At 49.0% G+C, this 18876-nt stretch overlaps 8 protein-coding genes across 8 annotated transcripts; 2 read left to right on the forward strand and 6 right to left on the reverse strand.

Annotated features, from left to right (window-relative positions):
* Positions 1–419: 419 nt before the first annotated feature.
* KD926_002221 (putative MFS transporter) lies at positions 420–2001 on the reverse strand (the record flags this gene model as incomplete). The annotated part of the gene is made up of 2 exons (XM_053094034.1): positions 420–1761; positions 1814–2001. 2 exons carry the CDS (start codon positions 1999–2001, stop codon positions 420–422), a joined length of 1530 nt encoding a protein of 509 aa, XP_052951172.1.
* Positions 2002–4041: 2040 nt separating this feature from the next.
* KD926_002222 (uncharacterized protein) lies at positions 4042–4492 on the reverse strand (the record flags this gene model as incomplete). Its single annotated transcript, XM_053094035.1, has 2 exons — positions 4042–4131; positions 4196–4492. The coding sequence occupies 2 exons, from the start codon at positions 4490–4492 to the stop codon at positions 4042–4044; spliced, it is 387 nt and encodes a 128-aa protein (XP_052951173.1).
* Positions 4493–4612: 120 nt separating this feature from the next.
* Positions 4613–5416, reverse strand: KD926_002223 (uncharacterized protein; the record flags this gene model as incomplete). Its single annotated transcript, XM_053094036.1, has 1 exon — positions 4613–5416. One exon carries the CDS (start codon positions 5414–5416, stop codon positions 4613–4615), a length of 804 nt encoding a protein of 267 aa, XP_052951174.1.
* A 547-nt stretch (positions 5417–5963) lies between these two features.
* Positions 5964–10846, forward strand: KD926_002224 (WD40 repeat-like protein; the record flags this gene model as incomplete). Its single annotated transcript, XM_053094037.1, has 4 exons — positions 5964–6470; positions 6525–8441; positions 8491–10431; positions 10760–10846. 4 exons carry the CDS (start codon positions 5964–5966, stop codon positions 10844–10846), a joined length of 4452 nt encoding a protein of 1483 aa, XP_052951175.1.
* Positions 10847–13063: 2217 nt separating this feature from the next.
* Positions 13064–15181, reverse strand: KD926_002225 (uncharacterized protein; the record flags this gene model as incomplete). The annotated part of the gene is made up of 4 exons (XM_053094038.1): positions 13064–13648; positions 13703–13812; positions 13869–14570; positions 14722–15181. 4 exons carry the CDS (start codon positions 15179–15181, stop codon positions 13064–13066), a joined length of 1857 nt encoding a protein of 618 aa, XP_052951176.1.
* Positions 15182–15767: 586 nt separating this feature from the next.
* KD926_002226 (uncharacterized protein) lies at positions 15768–16175 on the forward strand (the record flags this gene model as incomplete). Its single annotated transcript, XM_053094040.1, has 2 exons — positions 15768–15773; positions 15918–16175. The coding sequence occupies 2 exons, from the start codon at positions 15768–15770 to the stop codon at positions 16173–16175; spliced, it is 264 nt and encodes an 87-aa protein (XP_052951177.1).
* Positions 16176–16226: 51 nt separating this feature from the next.
* Positions 16227–17021, reverse strand: KD926_002227 (uncharacterized protein; the record flags this gene model as incomplete). The annotated part of the gene is made up of 1 exon (XM_053094041.1): positions 16227–17021. The coding sequence occupies one exon, from the start codon at positions 17019–17021 to the stop codon at positions 16227–16229; it is 795 nt and encodes a 264-aa protein (XP_052951178.1).
* Positions 17022–17618: 597 nt separating this feature from the next.
* On the reverse strand, positions 17619–18524 carry KD926_002228 (uncharacterized protein; the record flags this gene model as incomplete). The annotated part of the gene is made up of 1 exon (XM_053094042.1): positions 17619–18524. The coding sequence occupies one exon, from the start codon at positions 18522–18524 to the stop codon at positions 17619–17621; it is 906 nt and encodes a 301-aa protein (XP_052951179.1).
* Between the last annotated feature and the right edge of the window lie 352 nt (positions 18525–18876).

Consider the following 18876-nt stretch of genomic DNA (forward strand, 5'->3'; position numbering starts at 1 on the left):
ATAGAGCCATCGAGCCGATCCACAATCGTTTGGTTCCGAGTCCCGATGCATCGAATGCGACTGTTAAATGCACCATCCATAACTACATATTACTACTGATTAGGGATTGTATGAGGAAGTGGGTCGGATTGACGGAGTCTGATGTCATCACTATTGGTTAGTTAGTTAGGTAACCGAGTAATTGATCACTCTCCCCTCCTTTTCCCTCCCCCTTTCATGCGCGAACCGGTTATTTTATTTTATTACTATGCACTATGCACTATGCACCATGCAGGATACGCAAAGGGAGGGAGCGGAACCAAGAAAAGAAAGGTGTTTGACGTCAATCTTTGGTCCATGAATGATTGATTGAATAATTGCTGAACTTACGGACTAAGTACTTCTATTACTAAGAAATATATGTGATCGCATCGGCTCGATCAAGTCATATACCGGAATCCCTTCTGCAGCTGTCTCGCAGCCGCAATATCGATCCCCTCGACGTCCGCCGTGCGCTGCAAGCGCTGCAATTCACGATCCGTCAACACCACATCCTCGTCCTCCAATCTCGCCAACCGCTTGTTCAGCGACTTCAAATGAAGATACATGAAGAGGGCCATGAGCGCGCCGACGCCCTGTAACGCGATACAGACGCCCATGGCGGGACGGTAATGCGGCTTGTCCTTCTCGCGATACGTGTAGGGGGTCCAGATGCTGGCGGAGTTACCGACCGAGTTTATGAAGGCGTATGCGGCGGCGCGCTTGGCCGGGGGCCGGGGGATGGCGTTGGCGATCCACGAGTAGACGGTGCCGTTCTGGGCGAAGACGAAGATCATGAGGAAGAAGGAGAAGTAGCGGGGGCCGAAACTGTTGGTGGTCATGAAGATGACGAACCCGACGATGGTGATGGGGATGGGGTAGACGAAGAACCAGAATCGGTTTCCCAGGCGGTCGGACATGTAGGAGTGCGTGAGGCTGTAGAAGACCATGAAGATGTAGGGAGGGGCGACGAGTAGTAGCGAGATGATCTCTCCGTAGCCGAGGGTGCCGGTCAGTGTTGGGAAGAAGTTCTGGAACCCGCTGGCGCCGGTGATGGCCATGTAGGCGAGCGCGAGCGCGTAGGTCTTGATGTCCGAGAAGGCGAGCTTGATGCCTTTGAGCTGGCTCATCTTGCCGGCTTCGTCGACGTCGGCCTCGGCTGCCTCGATGGCTAATCGACGGTTCGCGACGTGCTTCATCTCCGGCGAGAGGAGGCGCCAGGTATTGGGAAAATCGGGCAGCACGACGGACACGGTCAGGCCGATCGCGATGGTGATGACCCCTTCAATGATGTAGAGCCACTGCCATGCAGAGATGCCCTGGTGACCGTCCAGCCCGTTCAGGATTCCGGCAGCGATGAGGTTACCGAACGCGCCGCTGAGCAGAGAACCCGAGTAAAAGATACTCATCCGCAAAGCCAATTCCTTCTTGGTATACCACTTGGACAGATAAAACAACACCCCGGCAAAGAAGGGAGCCTCTACTAAGCCCAGAATGAACCGACAGGCGACAATACCTCCGTATCCCTTGACCTGACTGGTCAGCGACGACACCAAGCCCCAGGCGGTGGTGAAGAAGCCGAGATAGAGCGACGGCCGACCCATGTAATTCAAGAGGATGTTGGACGGGACCTGCATGAGGATGTAGCCGACGAATAAGATGGACAGGCCGGTTTGGTACTGCTCGTCGTTCAGGCCAAGGTCGCCTTCCAGACCTTGGAGTTTAGCTGCGGCATAATTGTTGCTGCGGAGATATTAGTCGTTAGATATGAGGGTATGCCACTCAGGCCCCTTACCGATCAATGTAGTTCATGAGATAGACCAAGATCACCAGCGGCATGATCAGACTGTCGATGCGACGCCGGAGCTTCTTCTCGATGACTTTCTCTTCGTCAGTCAGCTGCGCGATCTGCGCGACTTCATCGTGGGTCATGTTGGCTTTCTCGCCAAATGCCTCGGAGTCGGTGGTGACATTTTCGCCCATAGTGCAGTATACTGGAGAAAATATGGAAAGTTGTCGTACAAAATACCTTCAAAAGAAGACCAGCAAGCGCGACCGACGCGATTTTATACATAAAATGCCGGTCGCACACGGCAATACGTGCAGAAAGAACCGGGGTAACTCCAGCACATCAAAACGTGGGGGAGCAACCAACCAGCAAATCGCCGAAAAGGGACCACGGAACGACTGAGCTCATCCGGGGTCATACTTAACGTTATTGCAAAACCCGGGGAGGAGACATAGCTCCAACAGCCAATCTAAGACTCCTTCCTAGCCCGTCAAACATCTTCCCCCACGCGGGGCGCTTTCTTCTTCATCCATCGTGCGGGTGACCCGTCTGGGGTTCGGAGCATGTCCGCGGGGAAAGGGCAGCGATCTACACCGTCGCGATCGTCTAGACTTACGCTGTCGAGTAGGTCCTCCGAGCGTGGCGTCTATAGGGGGGTGAGTGGTCTGATGGGTTAGACCGTGTCCCTTTCGTGCGGGTATCAAGGTTTACATGCGGGCTGGAGGCTGGCTGCTTTGTTCTAGGTATCCCGAGGCTTTTCCTCATCACTCTGGGGAATGCTTGGCTCGCACCATCTCCGGCTGGGTCGCATTGCTTGGTTTGTCAGCTCTGCTGTCCGGGGGGGGGAGGGGGGGATTCTCGTCGATGCTCCGATCGTACACTCGAGTTCAGAACCGGCGCCCGGGTCTTAGTTTCATTAATTGTTTTCTATCGCGAACGATAGGATGGCACCTAATTTAGCCGCGCCCACTCTGCAGCTTGTCGAGGATATGATAACGAGCAAAGAACTCACAGCTGTCCAAATGGCTGAAGCGGCTGACTGCCATGAACGCACTATCAGAAGACTGCGTTCCAACAAACGCATGTTTGGTACGATGAAAGCCCCCTTAAATCGAGGTGGAGGCCGCGGAGTCTCACACCAGTCATGATCAAAGGTCTGTGTGATTATTTACTCGAAAAGCCACACTTAAATTTAGACGAGATGGTGATTTTCGTGCACGATATGTTCCAAAAAGAAGTGTCAAAATCCAGCATCAGACGTGCGCTCGCAAATGAGGGCTGGTCAAAGAAGAAAGCCAAGCAAAAGGCAATCGAGCAAAATGCTGGTTTACGAGATGAATGTACCTACTTCGTCTCAGGCTTTAGCTCTAGCCAATTTGTCTTTGTCGACGAATCTGGATGTGATCGACGGATAGGGACGAGAAGGACAGGCTGGTTACCGCTTGGTATTACACCTGTGCACATTACAAAGTTCCACCGAGGCCAGCGGTATCATATCCTTCCGGCCTATGCTCAAGATGGCATCGTCCTTTGTCGCATATTCAAAGGTTCAACCGATGTATCTCGCATCGAGGACTTTATTGAGGAACTACTCCACCATTGTGGAACTTATCCTGAGCCTAGGTCTGTTTTGGTGATGGATAGCGCCTCATTTCATCATTTGGAGAGGATCAAATAAATGTGCTCACAGAAGGGGGTTATCCTGGTATATCTGCCGCCGTACTCGCCTGATTTAAATCCCATTGAAGAATTCTTTGCGGAGCTCAAGTCGTTTATTCGACGTAATTGGCAATCCTATGAAGACAATTCCAATCAAGGGTTTGGTTCTTCTCTTGAGTGGTGTGTGGATGCTGTGGGCGCAAAGAAGGAAAGTGCTGAAGGACATTTCCGTAATGCAGGCCTAGGGATAGAAGGGTAATTGGTCGTGCGACGTTGTATTGTGAGCTGCTGCACGTTTTGTACATGGTTAGTCAATATGTTATTCGTTTAGAGTTCGGTGCAGAGGCTCCTTGAACGTAGTCAGAATGATGATTACAGGCCTAGTCTTCTCTTGGATTATAGGGGTCAAATAGACATAATCAAACGAGACTTGCTTCAAAGGATTTTTCTGCCTTGTGTAAGTCCAAGATCCATAAGGGATATATTAGATATTACAAAATTATAAAGTCATATATATATATCTCTATATATTAAGCACCGCTGTCGTCGCGATCTTTATGTGTACAAGACTTGACCTAAAGACTGATATCACGCACAAACCTGCGAGCAACTCCTATTTTCACACCCTGTTCGACGTAAAACTCGGGCTTAACCTCGCAATTAACCTGTTTAAGGTCGAGGCAGTTTTCCAATGTGATATCACGGGTCTTTGAATAATTCAGTGTCCACCCGGGATAGCTGCCAATCAGTGTAGTTATCCACTGCTACTTCAAAAAGTCCGGGGATGTCGATATTCTCAGCCTGATCGGACCTCGACGTATGTCCATCAATGTTGTCTGTTGGAACCGTTGATGCCTGAGGTAACTGTGCCGGCAGGAAATGAAAGTTGATGGGTTGGATTAATCCATTCGCTGGATTGATTGATTTTTGCGCCTTTTTACGCTGCTTTTCGTCCTCTGCATACAACCTTTCCCGAACCTCATATGGAACATCGTCATGGGTCTCTAGGACATTTCCGTCCTCCATGTGCTGAACAAGACTTCTCAAATGGTGGGACAGGAGTTTATAATGTTTTTTCCCCGCCGGATCCAACCAGCAGAACTGGCCATTATGATGGCACGGTCGACTAGGGCAACGCATCACCTTTTACACATCCCACCAGGCAGCAGGCTGCCCAGAAGAGCGTTCCGCTTCCATTTGGACTTCCCGTTCCCCTAGCATTCTCGTTGTTGTCGATGTTGGTCCTCTTTTATCCGTTCGAGAAGGAGATAGGGTACTGTCCTCCAAGTAGTTGATAGTTATGGAAAGCCTTAACTCTTTCCCTGCATGGAAAAGCGCTCTCCACACCAGAAGTTGCTTCTCTATAGCAGTCCAATCGACATCAGTATATTCAAATTGTTTAATGAGGTCGCGATATCTACGATCATTCACAGAAACCACGATCTTAGTATTATCTAGTCTCACGCGTTGGTTGGAGTTCGTCTTCCGGTCTATGATCTTTTTGGCCTTCTCGGTGATTGCTTGCCAGTAGAAACGTGGCTTCAGCTCCAGATCTTGTTCAGTGTCTTTCGACACAACCCGGTTATTGATAGTTACTTTCCATTCAATGATGTATAATATACCCTCGTTATCCCAGTCAGCGTTGTGAGAGAGGCTGACTTGCCTACACAGGAGTTCAGGCAATGGCGTGGAGTGTTCCGGAGATATACGCACAGGGGAGGGGTTACGAAAGGATAGCGTATCGAAGCCGAAATTCCCTGTAGTGGGGGCATATGACGGAGTTTGTTGCCACGATTCGAGCTGCGTAGCGTAGTCGTCATTGAGAGGGCTACATGCCGTCTCTTCGATACAGTAGATGCCGCTGAGGAGCCTAGGATCATATGGCATTAGCTTCGATGAGTAAATAATCTCTAACAAGCCAATGAGAATGATCAGTAGAGCGACAGGCATTGTTTTGATCTAGCCCTTGCCGCAAATAAGCTGCTAGCTTTCTCGCGAAGGAGGTGGTACGGCAGCTCATAGTTACTGACCAGGTCTGGTAACTCGCAGTCTCAGGCCAACTTGTAATGTCCGCATGGCAAGTGCGACTGGATTAAACCAAGAGATGCTGAGGGACATACCAATTGAATGTTTACATAGGAATCATGTCCCAGGCATTATGGACTATGTGGATCTCCCGGCCCGTCCCATATTCATCCTAGGGTTCGATCTGAGCGTGAAAGAAAGTAAGCGCCTGGCAGGCGCTTACTAACCCTGATTTTCCATGACTCGAACGAGACGTAAGCATCGATGTGAGGAGGCTGATCACAATTATCATAATTTGGAATTATCCCAGCCAGATGGCAGCATGTTATTGGTCAATAATGGGACTCTACCATTTCAGCTGCGCCAACACATCAGGGGAAGGCACTCTCATAAAAGGTCTAACACGCCTCATTTATTCTCCCCATGTCATTTTCCACGAAATTTTTCAGTGCACATTGTGATTGTTTGGCTCATGATGAAACGGTGGTTGAAGAAAAACCTCAGTATTTCCCGCCGCAACAAGTCCGAGCCGCATCATATCGAGAGTCAACCCAACGAGTCTGTAGGATCCGCATCAGTTCCAATCGCCGCAGTCACGCTGCCCAATGCAGTCGACGCTCAGGACACTTCCCTGTCCGAAAACCTATGGAAGTCTGCCTATGATGAGCTGAAACCAGAGGAGCAAGTTATTCTGTCCCTAGCACAAGCCAGTACTGAATCAGAAAAGGAGGAAAGTGTCTCCCGGGCCGGACACATTGTTGATAAGGTTATCCAAATAACCGAGAAACAATACAAGGAATACCAGCAAGGGGGCCTTAAAATCCATCGGCCAACAGGAAAAGATATAGATTTTCGAAAGGTGTCACGAAAAATACTTAATGCTGCATTGTCATTCAAAGATGTTATTACTGCCGTTGTAGCCTTTGATCCTACCCACCATGCAGCAAGTGCGTGGGCAGTCGTTTCCCTTGGATTGACAGTGAGTCATGTTACTATCATTTTACAGCGGGAGACTTATATTCTTCAATTATAGATAGCGCAAAATCGACTTGACTTGCGAGATGCTTTATTTGAATCGTCTGAATACCTTGCAGACACTATTACTCGATGCACCTATATTGAGCAGAGGTTTTACCGCAATAGCTCCAAGGAAAAGATTGAGATAGGCCGTGCGACAATCAGGGTTTATACGGCCATTCTTCGATATGCAGCAGAGCTTTTGGCTACCCAACAACCCAGCATCGGAAAAAGAGTGTTGATTAGTGTCATACCGCTAACTGATCAACGCCTCACCGGACTTCGATCGTCTATTGAGGAAGAATGGCAGAAGCTATACCAGTGGGTCCATTTTGACGCATTAGATACCCTTTTGCAAAATGGGAAAGAAGCAGAGTCTCGGCTAGCTAGGATCGATGAGGAAGTATCAGAATATCTACAAGCTCTTATCAAGAGGTTTAGTCTGCCTATCGTGGAAGGAGCATCATACGACTCATATGAGAATCAGTATGGAGAGAAATGCCTTCCGGGTACCAGAAGTGATCTTCTTCGCCAGATTATAGACTGGGCCGTAACATCAGACAAATGCATGTTTTGGTTAAATGGTATGGCAGGAACTGGCAAGTCTACCATCTCCCGGACAGTCGCAGAGTCACTTAAAGAGAAGGGACTACTAGGGGGTAGTTTCTTCTTCAAAAGAGGCGAAGCGGACCGTGGTAACGCAAGGAGATTCATCTCGACAATAGCCAGGCAATTAATGGCCAGTCACCCGCATTTAGCCTCTGGCATGTTAGGAGCAATTCGGAATGATACAGATTTGTCAACAAAAGCTCTCGATCAGCAATTTGATAAGCTCCTTTTTCAACCACTGAGCGAGGGAAAGCAGTATGAGACTACTTCTGTAATTGTGATAGATGCATTGGACGAGTGCGAAGATAACGATATTGAAATTTTACTCAGGCTTTTACCGCAGCTGCAGAAATCCAAGTCCATTCGTCTGCGGATTTTCCTGACAAGCCGGCCTGAGCTTTCAATCCGTGATGGCTTCGAACGAAACCGGGATCATTCAGATATCGTTCTCCAAGAAGTGCCCGGTATTGAACATGACATCCGCGTCTTCTTGCGACACCGATTTTCTCATATTAAGGAAAAGCGGAAAGTCCCTGGAGATTGGCCTGGATATAAGACAACGGAGGCATTAGTAAAAATGACTGTCCCTTTATTCATTTTTGCAGCGACAATTTGCCGTTTTGTCGAAGAGAAATATCAGGTCCCGGAGCATCAGCTTAAGATAGTCCTGGAAAACCCGGATATAACGTCATCATCCCAGATGGAAAGGATATATCTGCCAATATTAAAGCACCGTGTTGAGAGCTCTCCAGTCCTCAAGCATGAATTCCGTAACATAGTTGGAACTATCATTTTTCTTGCTGATCCGCTCTCAGTCAATAGCCTTTCTGGGCTTATTGGTATGGAAGAAAGAAGACTTATGGCTCTATTGGACGCATTTCACTCGGTTCTTAAAGTCCCAGGGGATTATCATACACCAGTCCGCATTCTGCATCTATCATTTCGAGAATTCCTCGTCAGCACACAGGACGAAGACTTACGTGTCGATAAAGTAAAGATACACGAAAGGCTACTACAGAGTTGTCTGCAGGTCATGAAAGATCCTAGCTTGGGGTTAACGCGCAATATCTGTCGATTATCAAGTTATGGTATACTACGGGAAGACGTTGACAGTTATGCGATTTCTCAGTACATTTCGCAAATTCTGCGATACTCTTGCCGCTACTGGGCGTTTCACTTCAGGAAAAGTGAATCTGATGCGTGTGAGATCGAAATATTCTCATTTCTGAAAGAGTATTTCCTCCATTGGTTGGAGGCTATGAGCTTAATGGGACTTGCCTCGGAGACTATTGGTATAATTAATGCACTACAGTCAAGGTCAAGGGTAAGTCGCTATGTAAACTGTCACCCAATAGCTACTAATATCCTTACAGAATAATATGAGCACAGAATTAGAAGGCTTCCTAAAGGATGCTAACCGATTTGTCTTAAAACATATCCAGATGATCGACAATACCCCACTTCAAGTATATTGCTCTGGACTCGCGTTCTCTCCTACAGACAGTATTATTAGAAGAATCTTCAACAATCAACGACCTAATTGGATGCCTGCGTTGCCGCAAGTGCAGAAGTCATGGAGCGCCCAGTTGCAAACCCTCGAGGGCCATTCCGCTTCGGTGAACTCAGTGGCCTTTTCGCCGGACGGCCGGAGGATCGTGTCAGGATCTGGTGACAAGACCATCAAGCTCTGGGATGCTCAGACCGGCTCAGAGCTGCGAACCCTGGAAGGCCATTCCAGTTGGGTTTTCTCAGTGGCCTTCTCACCGGACGGCCAGAGGATCGTGTCAGGATCTGGTGACAAGACTATCAAGCTCTGGGATGCTCAGACCGGCTCGGAGCTGCGAACCCTGGAGGGCCATTCCGTGGCCTTCTCACCGGACGGCCAGAGGATTGTGTCAGGATCTGGTGACAAGACCATCAAGCTCTGGGATGCTCAGACCGGCTCGGAGCTGCAAGCCCTCGAAGGCCATTCTAGTTCAGTTTTGTCAGTGGCTTTCTCGCCGGACGGCCAGAGGATCGTGTCAGGATCTGGTGATGACACTATCAAGCTCTGGGATGCTCAGACCGGCTTAGAGCTGCGAACCCTGGAAGGCCATTCCGCTTCAGTGAACTCAGTGGCCTTCTCACCGGACGGCCAGAAGATCGTGTCAGGATCTGGTGATGATACCATCAAGCTCTGGGATGCTCAGACCGGCTCGGAGCTGCGAACCCTGAAAGGCCATTCCAGTTGGGTTTTCTCAGTGGCCTTCTCGCCGGACGGCCAGAGGATCGTGTCAGGATCTCGCGACAAAGCCATCAAGCTCTGGGATGCTCAGACCGGCTCAGAGCTGCAAACCCTGAAAGGCCATTCCAGTTGGGTAAACTCAGTGGCCTTCTTACCGGACGGCCGGAGGATCGTGTCAGGATCTGGTGACAAGACCATCAAGCTCTGGGATGCTCAGACCGGCTCGGAGCTGCGAGCCCTGAAAGGCCATTCCAGTTCGGTTTTCTCAGTGGCCTTCTCACCGGACGGCCAGAGGATCGTGTCAGGATCTCGCGATGACACCATCAAGCTCTGGGATGCTCAGACCGGCTCGGAGCTGCGAGCCCTGGAAGGCCATTCCAGTTGGGTGAACTCAGTGGCCTTCTCGCCGGACGGCCAGAGGATCGTGTCAGGATCTGGTGACAAGACTATTAAGCTTTGGGATGCTCAGACCGGCTCGGAGCTGCGAACCCTCGAAGGCCATTCCAGTTCGGTTTTGTCAGTGGCCTTCTCGCCGGACGGCCAGAGGATCGTGTCTGGATCTGGTAATGATATTATCAAGCTCTGGGATGCTCAGATCGGCTCGGAGCTGCGAACCCTGGAAGGCCATTCCAGTTGGGTAAGGTCAGTGGCTTTCTCACCGGACGGCCAGAGGATCGTATCTGGATCTGGTGACAAGACCATCAAGCTCTGGGATGCTCAGACCGGCTTAGAGCTGCGAACCCTGGAAGGCCATTCCAGTTCGGTAAACTCAGTGACCTTCTCACCGGACGGCCAGAGGATCGTGTCAGGATCTAGTGATGACACCATCAAGCTCTGGGATGCTCAGACCGGCTCAGAGCTGCAAACCCTCGAGGGCCATTCCGCTTCGGTGAACTCAGTGGCCTTCTCGCCGGACGGCCAGAGGATCGTGTCTGGATCTGGTGACAAGACCATCAAGCTCTGGGATGCTCAGACCGGCTCGGAGCTGCGAACCCTAGAAGGCCATTCCGTTTCGATTTCAAATGTCTCATCAGGTAATACCCAGTTGGAGCACGAACAAGGCTCGCGGATATCAGTTGAAGATTCTTGGGTATGTTTGAGAGCTGAACGGTCATTATGGCTTTCTCCTGACCTTCGTGGACCGATTTGTCATGATATCAAACATGATACACTGGTGCTTGGGTATCGCGATGGTCATGTTCTCATCATTAGGTTTTGTGCCCCTTCCGATTGAATCCGGTTTTAATCGCACGATCCCATCTCCTTATTTTTTCTAATATCTATGTAAAAAGGGGGCCTGGGATAGCTGAGCCTTATATTTTGATTTTCATGGTCAAGAAGTTTCTAGCCACTTCGGTGGCGGGTAGCCATCCATCAAAGGGCCACAGCCACCGAAGATGATGTAATGTGATGTGTAGGTAAGGATTATCCACGGCCGAGCCGTCCACATGGTCGTCCCGTCCACTTCCCCCGCAACCATCATGAATTTGAAGTTTTACGACTAACAACATCATTGAATTAGACTGTATGAAATATAAAATGAATAGCTATTTACTAGGGCAGCTTCGTATTGTATGTCCAACTGTCCCACAGCCACTGCAGCGAGGTGGAGCGCGTTGGCGAGACACAGGTGTAGACTCATTAACCTGCTCATTAAGCTGCATATCAAGCTGCTGAGTGCGGCGGTCACGGCCTTCCTGTACAGATATAAAGAGATCATTTCCTAGAGACGTGCGTTTCCTTGCTTTTTTCTTTATTTTTCGCTCATTCTCAGCTCGTAGAACCTTTATTTCTTGTTGAAGAAGAAGGTTCGTATTCATTGCCATTTGCGCAGCTTTTTCAAGATGTTGAATATGAGAGACTGGACTGCTAGAAATTGTTCTTTATTTTGAAGACTTCTTTGTAGCCTTTGAACCTTACGATCAATCTGCCGAGAGTTCTGAGGTGTTTGAAAAGTCGATAATATTGAGCCTTCAGTGAGTAATGGTAGTGTTAATGTGCGAAGTTGAAAGTGATTTTCTCAAGAATTCGGTCTTGATCAAGTAGTTTAAGACCTGATCCTGCAAAGTCACTGCATATGTCTTTTTTGAGTAAAGACTTCTTTACGTGCAGAAGGATAAAGGTGTAGAAAATCCCCCTTGTCAATATGGTTATTTCCAGCTGCCATTATCTCCTCAACTAGTTTTCCGTATGCGCATTTAAGCAGTCCAAAAACATCAACATCAAGTGGCTGAAGAAGATAAGATATATGCGGAAGCATACAAAGACAGATAACTGCATTCTCTCTGCAGAAAGTATCAAATTCTGCAGATTGATGACTTGAATGACCGTCAAGAATAAGCAACCGTTTTGCACCAGTTGAATGGAACTTAGAAACAGGATTAAACACTTGCGTTAACCACTTTAGGCCTATTTCGTCTGTTGTCCAGCCATTGGTACTGTTGGTAAGCCTCCAATCTAGAGGAAGATTAGGCCCTTGATATCACAGAGCCTGGTGTTCTTTCCCTTTTAAGATAACCACTCCCTTTTAAGATAACCACTGGTAGTATAGCAATTCCCTTAGAACTCACACATTCAATTATTGTCACCCATTCGCGATTGCCTTGGATGACTCTTCGAGATCTTTCACTGGGCTCCACTGCAGTAATAACCTTAGAGGTTGTACAGAGTCCCATTGCAAAGCCAGTCTCATCAAAGTTCCAGATATTATCTTCATGTATGCCATGTTCTTGAATAGCTTCGCGTATAGTCTCAAACTATGGCATTATTATCTTTGGATCCTCTTGCATTACCCTCTGATATGAAATTCTTCGATTGTATCTTGTACGTAGCTAAGGGCGGCGTTTAATATATGAATAAGCCCAGTTGACTCCAAGAACTGCAGTCGGATCTTGTGTATGCTCGCGAAGTAGAGTCTGCGCCATTCCACGTAAAAATTTGGGTCGAATTGAAAAGCCTCGTTTATCTGCATCTAGCAGCCTCTTAGCAAGTATTTCTTCTTCAAGAGCTGATAATTTATAGCCACTAGCGCGTGTTTCTGATCGTGATTGAATTCCATTGAGCCGATCAAGGAATGTGGTCTTTGGCACTCCAAATATTGCTGCAGCCTTTGATTTTGAACGAATTTTTTGGTTATTGTACGCAATGATTGCCATTTGAATTCGATTTTCCTGAGATAATGGCATTTTGAGAAATGGTAGTGATTAAATGACGCGTTAAAATATTGAAATATGATTATTGGGAAGTTGCGGGGAAAGTGGACGGGACGACTGTGTAGACGGCTCGGCCGTGGATTACGTCTAATACACTCAATCTTTTTTATACGGTGCGGTACCATATGTAACATTCAACGGGCAGTGCCTCTCATTACGAGCCTTTCCTTGTCAGTATTAGTGTATCCTTGGCACGCGACGCAAAAAAGGAAAAGAGTAAAAGACCCTTTGAACTTGAGTATACCATGATGGAATGACGGAATAGACTTCATTTTCCTCGTATGGATTCTACCTTTCGAATCCGAGACCCCCACGTGCCAAGTTGCTAAGCAGACTAAGGAGTGACATCTGCATCTATAAACTAGTAAGAAACGCTATCTCTGCAAAAGACCAGCCAAGAAATCGATAGAAGTCCAAGTACTATGTTTACCTTGAAAGAACAGAAAATCCTTGGGAAAGCTGGCTGGCTCTTGTGCCTCTCTATTACTTCTAAGAGAAATGCCATCATACTTATAGCGTGATCGAGTACCGAAACGACTGCGTCTCGAAATTAATATCTTCGAATCGACAAGGCTTCCCCCAGCGAACTTGCGACTCATCGTCCTCCGCCCACCATCCCCGTGCACCCATCAAGTAGAGCCTAACTCGCTTCAGGATCGACTGTATGGCTTCTTCCGGAGGCTGTCCCCAGAAGATGATATCCAGCGGCGGAGGAATTCGAAAGGGCGCATTGGTCAAGAATCCCATTGCTTCCAGGCGAGAGGAATCCCACATCACGTATCCCGCTCGACGAAGCTCGCGCGTCGCAACGCCCCCGACGAAGTCCGGTGCCGGCATTTTCATGTGAGACCAGATCCAGACCTGTGATGGGCCACTGTTGGGATCGAGGACCCCTAACATTGGGAATCTTTCCAGGTCTTCCGGGCGGTAATTTTCTAATGGAGTCGTCTCATCCATACCGATCCTATGGACAGGCATTTCGTCGTGGGGCAGACGGGCGACGTGGCCAGTTACGGCGGGTGTCAGAAGTCGGTATTGTTCATCGTATGTTGCAGCTGTGATAATCTTTTTCAATTGCATCAGGCTTTGTAAAAGCTAGCGAGTATTAGACGGTTGGCGACCGATAAAATCAAGGGAAGGCTAACTTACGACTTTGCCCATGATAGTCGGTTGACCGGCGGTTTCCCAAGGCTCGACCAGGGAGTAGCCTACCGCTCGAAACGCCCATTCAATGTCGTGGGCCGCAATATCATTGAACACTGAGGGAGGATGATAAGTAGAGAACGCGTCAGATTGCTACTATGAAGCGACTTACGCGGTGCAAGTCTCCGGAACAAATAATCACTCGCACAGATCATCTGCTCGAGCTCCCAAACATAGAAGCGCTTGTAGTACATGCCCCATTGCTCTCGCTTGTCAACATCCCAGTTGCCGTAGCGGAAAAGCAGCCTGTGGATTTCCAGCTGGTAGAAACTCCTAGCCACCCGGCGCCATTCGTCAAGCGATAGTGGCTGAATTGAAGCTCTGGGTGTATCTGCTAAGGTGGATGAGGCGAAATCGCTGATGAAGAATTGAATGCATTGATGCAGCTCCTCCATATAAGATGCAGCTTGCATGGTCCAGCGGAACGAGGACGGGAATTGGCGGGCCTGGTATTGGTCGAAGATCGCTAGGACATCCTCAGGCATCCAGTCTTCTTTCGCACTTCGAGCACTGAAGGCGAGAACCGCATCGTGAAGTAGTTCTGGATCGATCGAGTGGAGTATGATCTGGCGGATGATATACTCGCTGCGATCGGCAAAAGCCCAGTACAGTGCGGGGTGAGCCAGTACTGCTGCCTTGAGCGTCGCCACGCTTGAGAGGCTACACAAGATGGCTTGTCTGCACTCGATGGGCAAAGTGCACAACGAAGGTGAAAAAATGGTGCAAGACTGAGGATTCATGGTGGAGTTCAGACGGATTGTTGAAGAGAGTGCAGGCGAGGCTGCCTTCCATGTTGACATGCGGAGATGGACACCTTAGGCAACGGGGCACGAGCCTTTCCCAATCAGGCAATTCGTGTAATCGCCCAATCATGTGAATCATGAGGACTATACCTAAGGTATTCACTAAGTATCACAACTTCATGAATCTACGATTACCAGCAGCAATAGAAAACCGCCCTCAACCCCCCACGACATGCAAATAAAGCCGCTCCATCCTCATCTGCTTCATCAGCCACTCCGTCCCACCCTCCTCCCTCATCCACGTCTCATGATAGTATCCTCCCCCGGTCTCATGCCTCCCACTTTCCATGCCCTTCGCCCCACAATGATAAATAAACGACCAGACAGCTTTCACCTCGTCCGGAGCAACTTGGTCCAACTCCCCTGGCCCGACGTGATGGACCGTCTGCATCGTCTTAAACATCCCGCTAAAGTAGTATGCGAACGCGGCCCGCGAGTCGAACTTAAACTCCACCTCATCAACGCGCATGAGAGATCCGTCGGTATTGTAGAATGTGAACGTGGCGTCTGGTGCGATGACGTTGTCCATGCTGTGAAGATCGTTGTGGTCGGCGAGACGGCAGTACCGGGACTTTTTGAAGCGGATTTGTTCGGCGATTTCTGGGGCGATCGGAGGTGGCATTTTGTTGGTCTAGTTGTGGGTTATTTGGCCGATATCGACGAGAGAGAAGTAGAACCAGGGAGCTAGGAGGTAAAGAAATTGGAATCTTGGTGTTTGAGATCGCGAGATTCGAAAGCTTAGGAAAAGGAAATCAAGCGGAGAGGTGGTGATGGTTTTATAGTGCTTGCAGTTGAGGTACATTTGAAGTTCCACAATGAGTAAAAAATTCTGTCACCCTATCACATTCATGAAAGGTATGTTAGTAACGGGCACCAGGGCGGGCAATTTCAGGGAATTGCCAAATCAAAACCCTAAATGTCGCCGAAATGCAAATGGGGTAATACCTTTGGAGGGTATCCCTTGGTTCAGTGCATGTCATTCATTCAAACGAGAAGAGTATCTAGTTCTTCACTGAAGAATCCCACTCCACATCTACGGCGTCCACTCCTCTATACTCGAAAAATCGAGTCCACTCGGGATCATCAATCAGCGTCTGCGCCAGGCTCTTCTCGTAAGCAAGCGAGAACCCCGGCCCCTTATATGATTCAGGTCCTCATCGCCGTGGGGGGTAGATGACCAGCATTCCTTGAGATACACAGTCTATCAAATGACGGTACGTGATAGGGATTGCGAACCCAAAGTCAGCAGCCGTGATATTCGCATCGCGGTGATCCGTCTGTAGGACGGAAAGAGGCAGGTGGGAATTGATTCGGATACTTATGGTCGTCTTGTCTTGGACGAATGCTACGGAGTCTAGGGTCTTGTCGAGACTCCCCTGCGTGATGCAGTCGGTAAGTTTGCGGACATACGAGGCAAGTTGCGAGAGCGGTCAGTCGGAAATGTCTTCGGCAACGGTCGGTTGGGGGGCTGGTGCGGTTGGAGAGCATGCAACGTGCATGATGTTGCCCTGGATGCGCGGGTGGACCTTCGGACTGTGGAAGCGACGACGCATATCGACAGCCTCGGACCAGAAGACGGGCGACGACAGATCTGCCTTGAAGACGGGGGCTCGTAGGCGGGAGAAAGTCCGCCACATGTAGGCCGAGAAAGCATCGTAGGTCGAAATTCACGTTCCGTCGGTGGGTGAGGCCAGTCGCTTCAATTCAGCTGCTTTGCTCTTTGGGGGGGGGGGGGGGTGGAAAAGAAGCGATACCGACTCTACATGCGCTGGGTGAGCCTCTGATAGTGGAGGTCCATTGACCTTCTTCTCCTCAGGCGGTTCTGGTTTCAAGAGCCGCGAGCGATCGAGGAGAGCTGGATTCCACGGCGGAGGAGATGTATTGTTGAGAATGGTCTTGCAATGCTCGGCTAGTTGATGGGTGTATCCTGCCCAGCCCATAACGTCGTTCGCGGAGTGATGGTGATGCATGTTGAACACCAATCCACCACGCACAAAGCTCGCCTTAAAGGCAGATACCGTCGGACTACAGTCTAGGTGAGCCTCTGGTTTTTCCTCGTACGTCATCAGCGACACACTCCAGTCATGCAGGTCGCCCAGGGAGACGGAGGTGAAGTTGGTCTTCTCGATCTCATCCAAAGACGGGTATTCCTTATCTGCGCCCAAGTGCTGCACGATGAACTGAACGGTGCTGTCTCTCCTCTTCACGAAGGAATGTCCGCCAGTGGAATCTTTCTCAATCGTGCCACACAAGTGTCGCACCTGACTGAGCATACGCTCCAAACCTTCCTTCAGCACCTCAACGACATTGTAATTGTTGATGTCATCCAACCGGAAGAACAGGGCATAACTGCAGTAGATTCTGGCCCACATGTAATCGAGAGTCGAAAATTTGAATCTCTCCTCCTCGTCGTCGTTTTCCCAGCCGGTTGGATGAATATGGTAGATTTCCTGTCGAGGCATGCTTGCAGTAGATGTTGGAACAGCGGATGGAAATATTCAAGCGGGATGGGAGTGATTTAATAGAAGACTGAAGAATGCCACTCAAGGCTTGGCTGTGATCCTTGGAACAGAGTCCATCCCGGATGCCAATTGTCATCAGCTGCAGTAATACGACCGAACATAATTGCTAGAAATTGAAGCCAGAAGAGTCCCCGAGGGGAACAGACAGGGCAAGAGAAAGTAGAAGCAGAGAAGCTCGAATACCTGGGTCAGTCTTGGATGGATCCTGCGGGAGGTTAAATTCGAAATACGAAAGAGCCTGTGTTGTGAACCAGCAAAAAGTGTGATTTGGTAATAGTCTTGATCTTACTCAAGAAGAAAGAACTATACAGACGCTTTACTTATTTTGCATAAGCAACAGATGGTCGCTGCTCAAATAACAAGGACAAGCTGGAAAGAATCTGGCTCCTTGGACGGGTAGTAGCGTATGCCGAGGAACCGCCCTTCCACAATATCCATAATCATTTCCCCTGAAGCCATACCTTACTAAAACGCCTTTGAAAGTAATACAACCTTCATGTCATCTGAAATGACCGAGTCCGCAAAGTCGTTATCTATTCACATGGGAAGCATGTACCTATACCAATTGAAAGTGAAACCAAGCTTCTCAGGCTCGTCTGAAGAAAGCACCTGCAGAAGTCCACGCTCCTCTAAGTCCTTGCAGAGTGCCTTTTTCGAAAAAAAAAACTCTTGCTGCGAGCGGCTTTGGTCGACCTCACCAGGGGTGTCGCTATAGTTTTGCCCGGCGGTTGATGCTTTGGCGCGGATGCTCTGCATGATGGATCTCCACCACACCCCGAGACTATGGAGACTGCCATGAAATAGGCGACTCGTCATCATGCACCATCGATGGATGAACGATGTGTGGATGACGGTTGTATTTTTTCCATTTTCTTTTTTATCTCCGTTTATTTCCATCACATCTATCTCGTCGCCCAACAGCGTTTTCGTATGCGTCGCTAGCTCTCTGACTGTGCCATATTTGTTATGCCAACATCTATCAATAATATCGTCAATCATGTAATAGCCATTCAATTCCGGAAACTTTATGCTCTGCAGTAAGTCCACTACCTTGGGACCGTGACCGTAAGGATCTTCCGTAAGATAGCGGTCTCCATAAACCTCATAACCGTAGTTTATCAAGTAGTACAAGGATCCGAGGGCGAACTGTTCTGTGCGAGGACCGAGAAAGCCGGAAGTTCCACACTCCCCATTGTCTGACTCATTGCCGTTGAGTAACCTGCCGTAGGGAGCCATGCAAGCTTCGTAGATTGTTCCAATTTCCGCCGTACAATCAAAGTCAGACAGCTTGAGTCGGTTGCGATCAAGAAGAATACTTTCAGGGCGTAGATCACCGTGGGCAAGACCATGGGACTCTAAAAACGCAACGGCTTGAGCGAGATCGTTCATCCATTCTTTTCGTAGGGACAGAGGCTCTAATTTATCCACTGTAGTGACTACCATAGTCTGCTGGTCGCGGGTGTGATTGTTTTGTATCCTAGACGAAAGCGATACATCTGAAATAGATTAGTGGATAAATTGACCGCAAGAAAAGAATCAAACCTCGCATATACTCCAGGAAGATGCCACTATCCGAGAACAGAAAACACTGTACAATTTTGGGGCAAGGTGGGCTTTGCGAGAACAGTCGATAGATCTCGAGTCCTTTCTGGAACTGTTGACTCTCGAATTCTCCGGATTTCGGGACTTTGACAACGATCAAAGGATGAACCTCATAAACCAACGAGGGGGGGGGGGGGGGGGGGGGGGGGGGGGGGGGGGGGGGGGGGGGGGGGGGGGGGGGGGGGGGGGGGGG

Source organism: Aspergillus affinis (assembly GCF_023601865.1).
Source record: "Aspergillus affinis strain CMG 70 chromosome Unknown NODE_147_length_82135_cov_87_193680, whole genome shotgun sequence".
In the NCBI taxonomy this organism is placed as follows: Eukaryota; Fungi; Ascomycota; class Eurotiomycetes; order Eurotiales; family Aspergillaceae; genus Aspergillus; species Aspergillus affinis.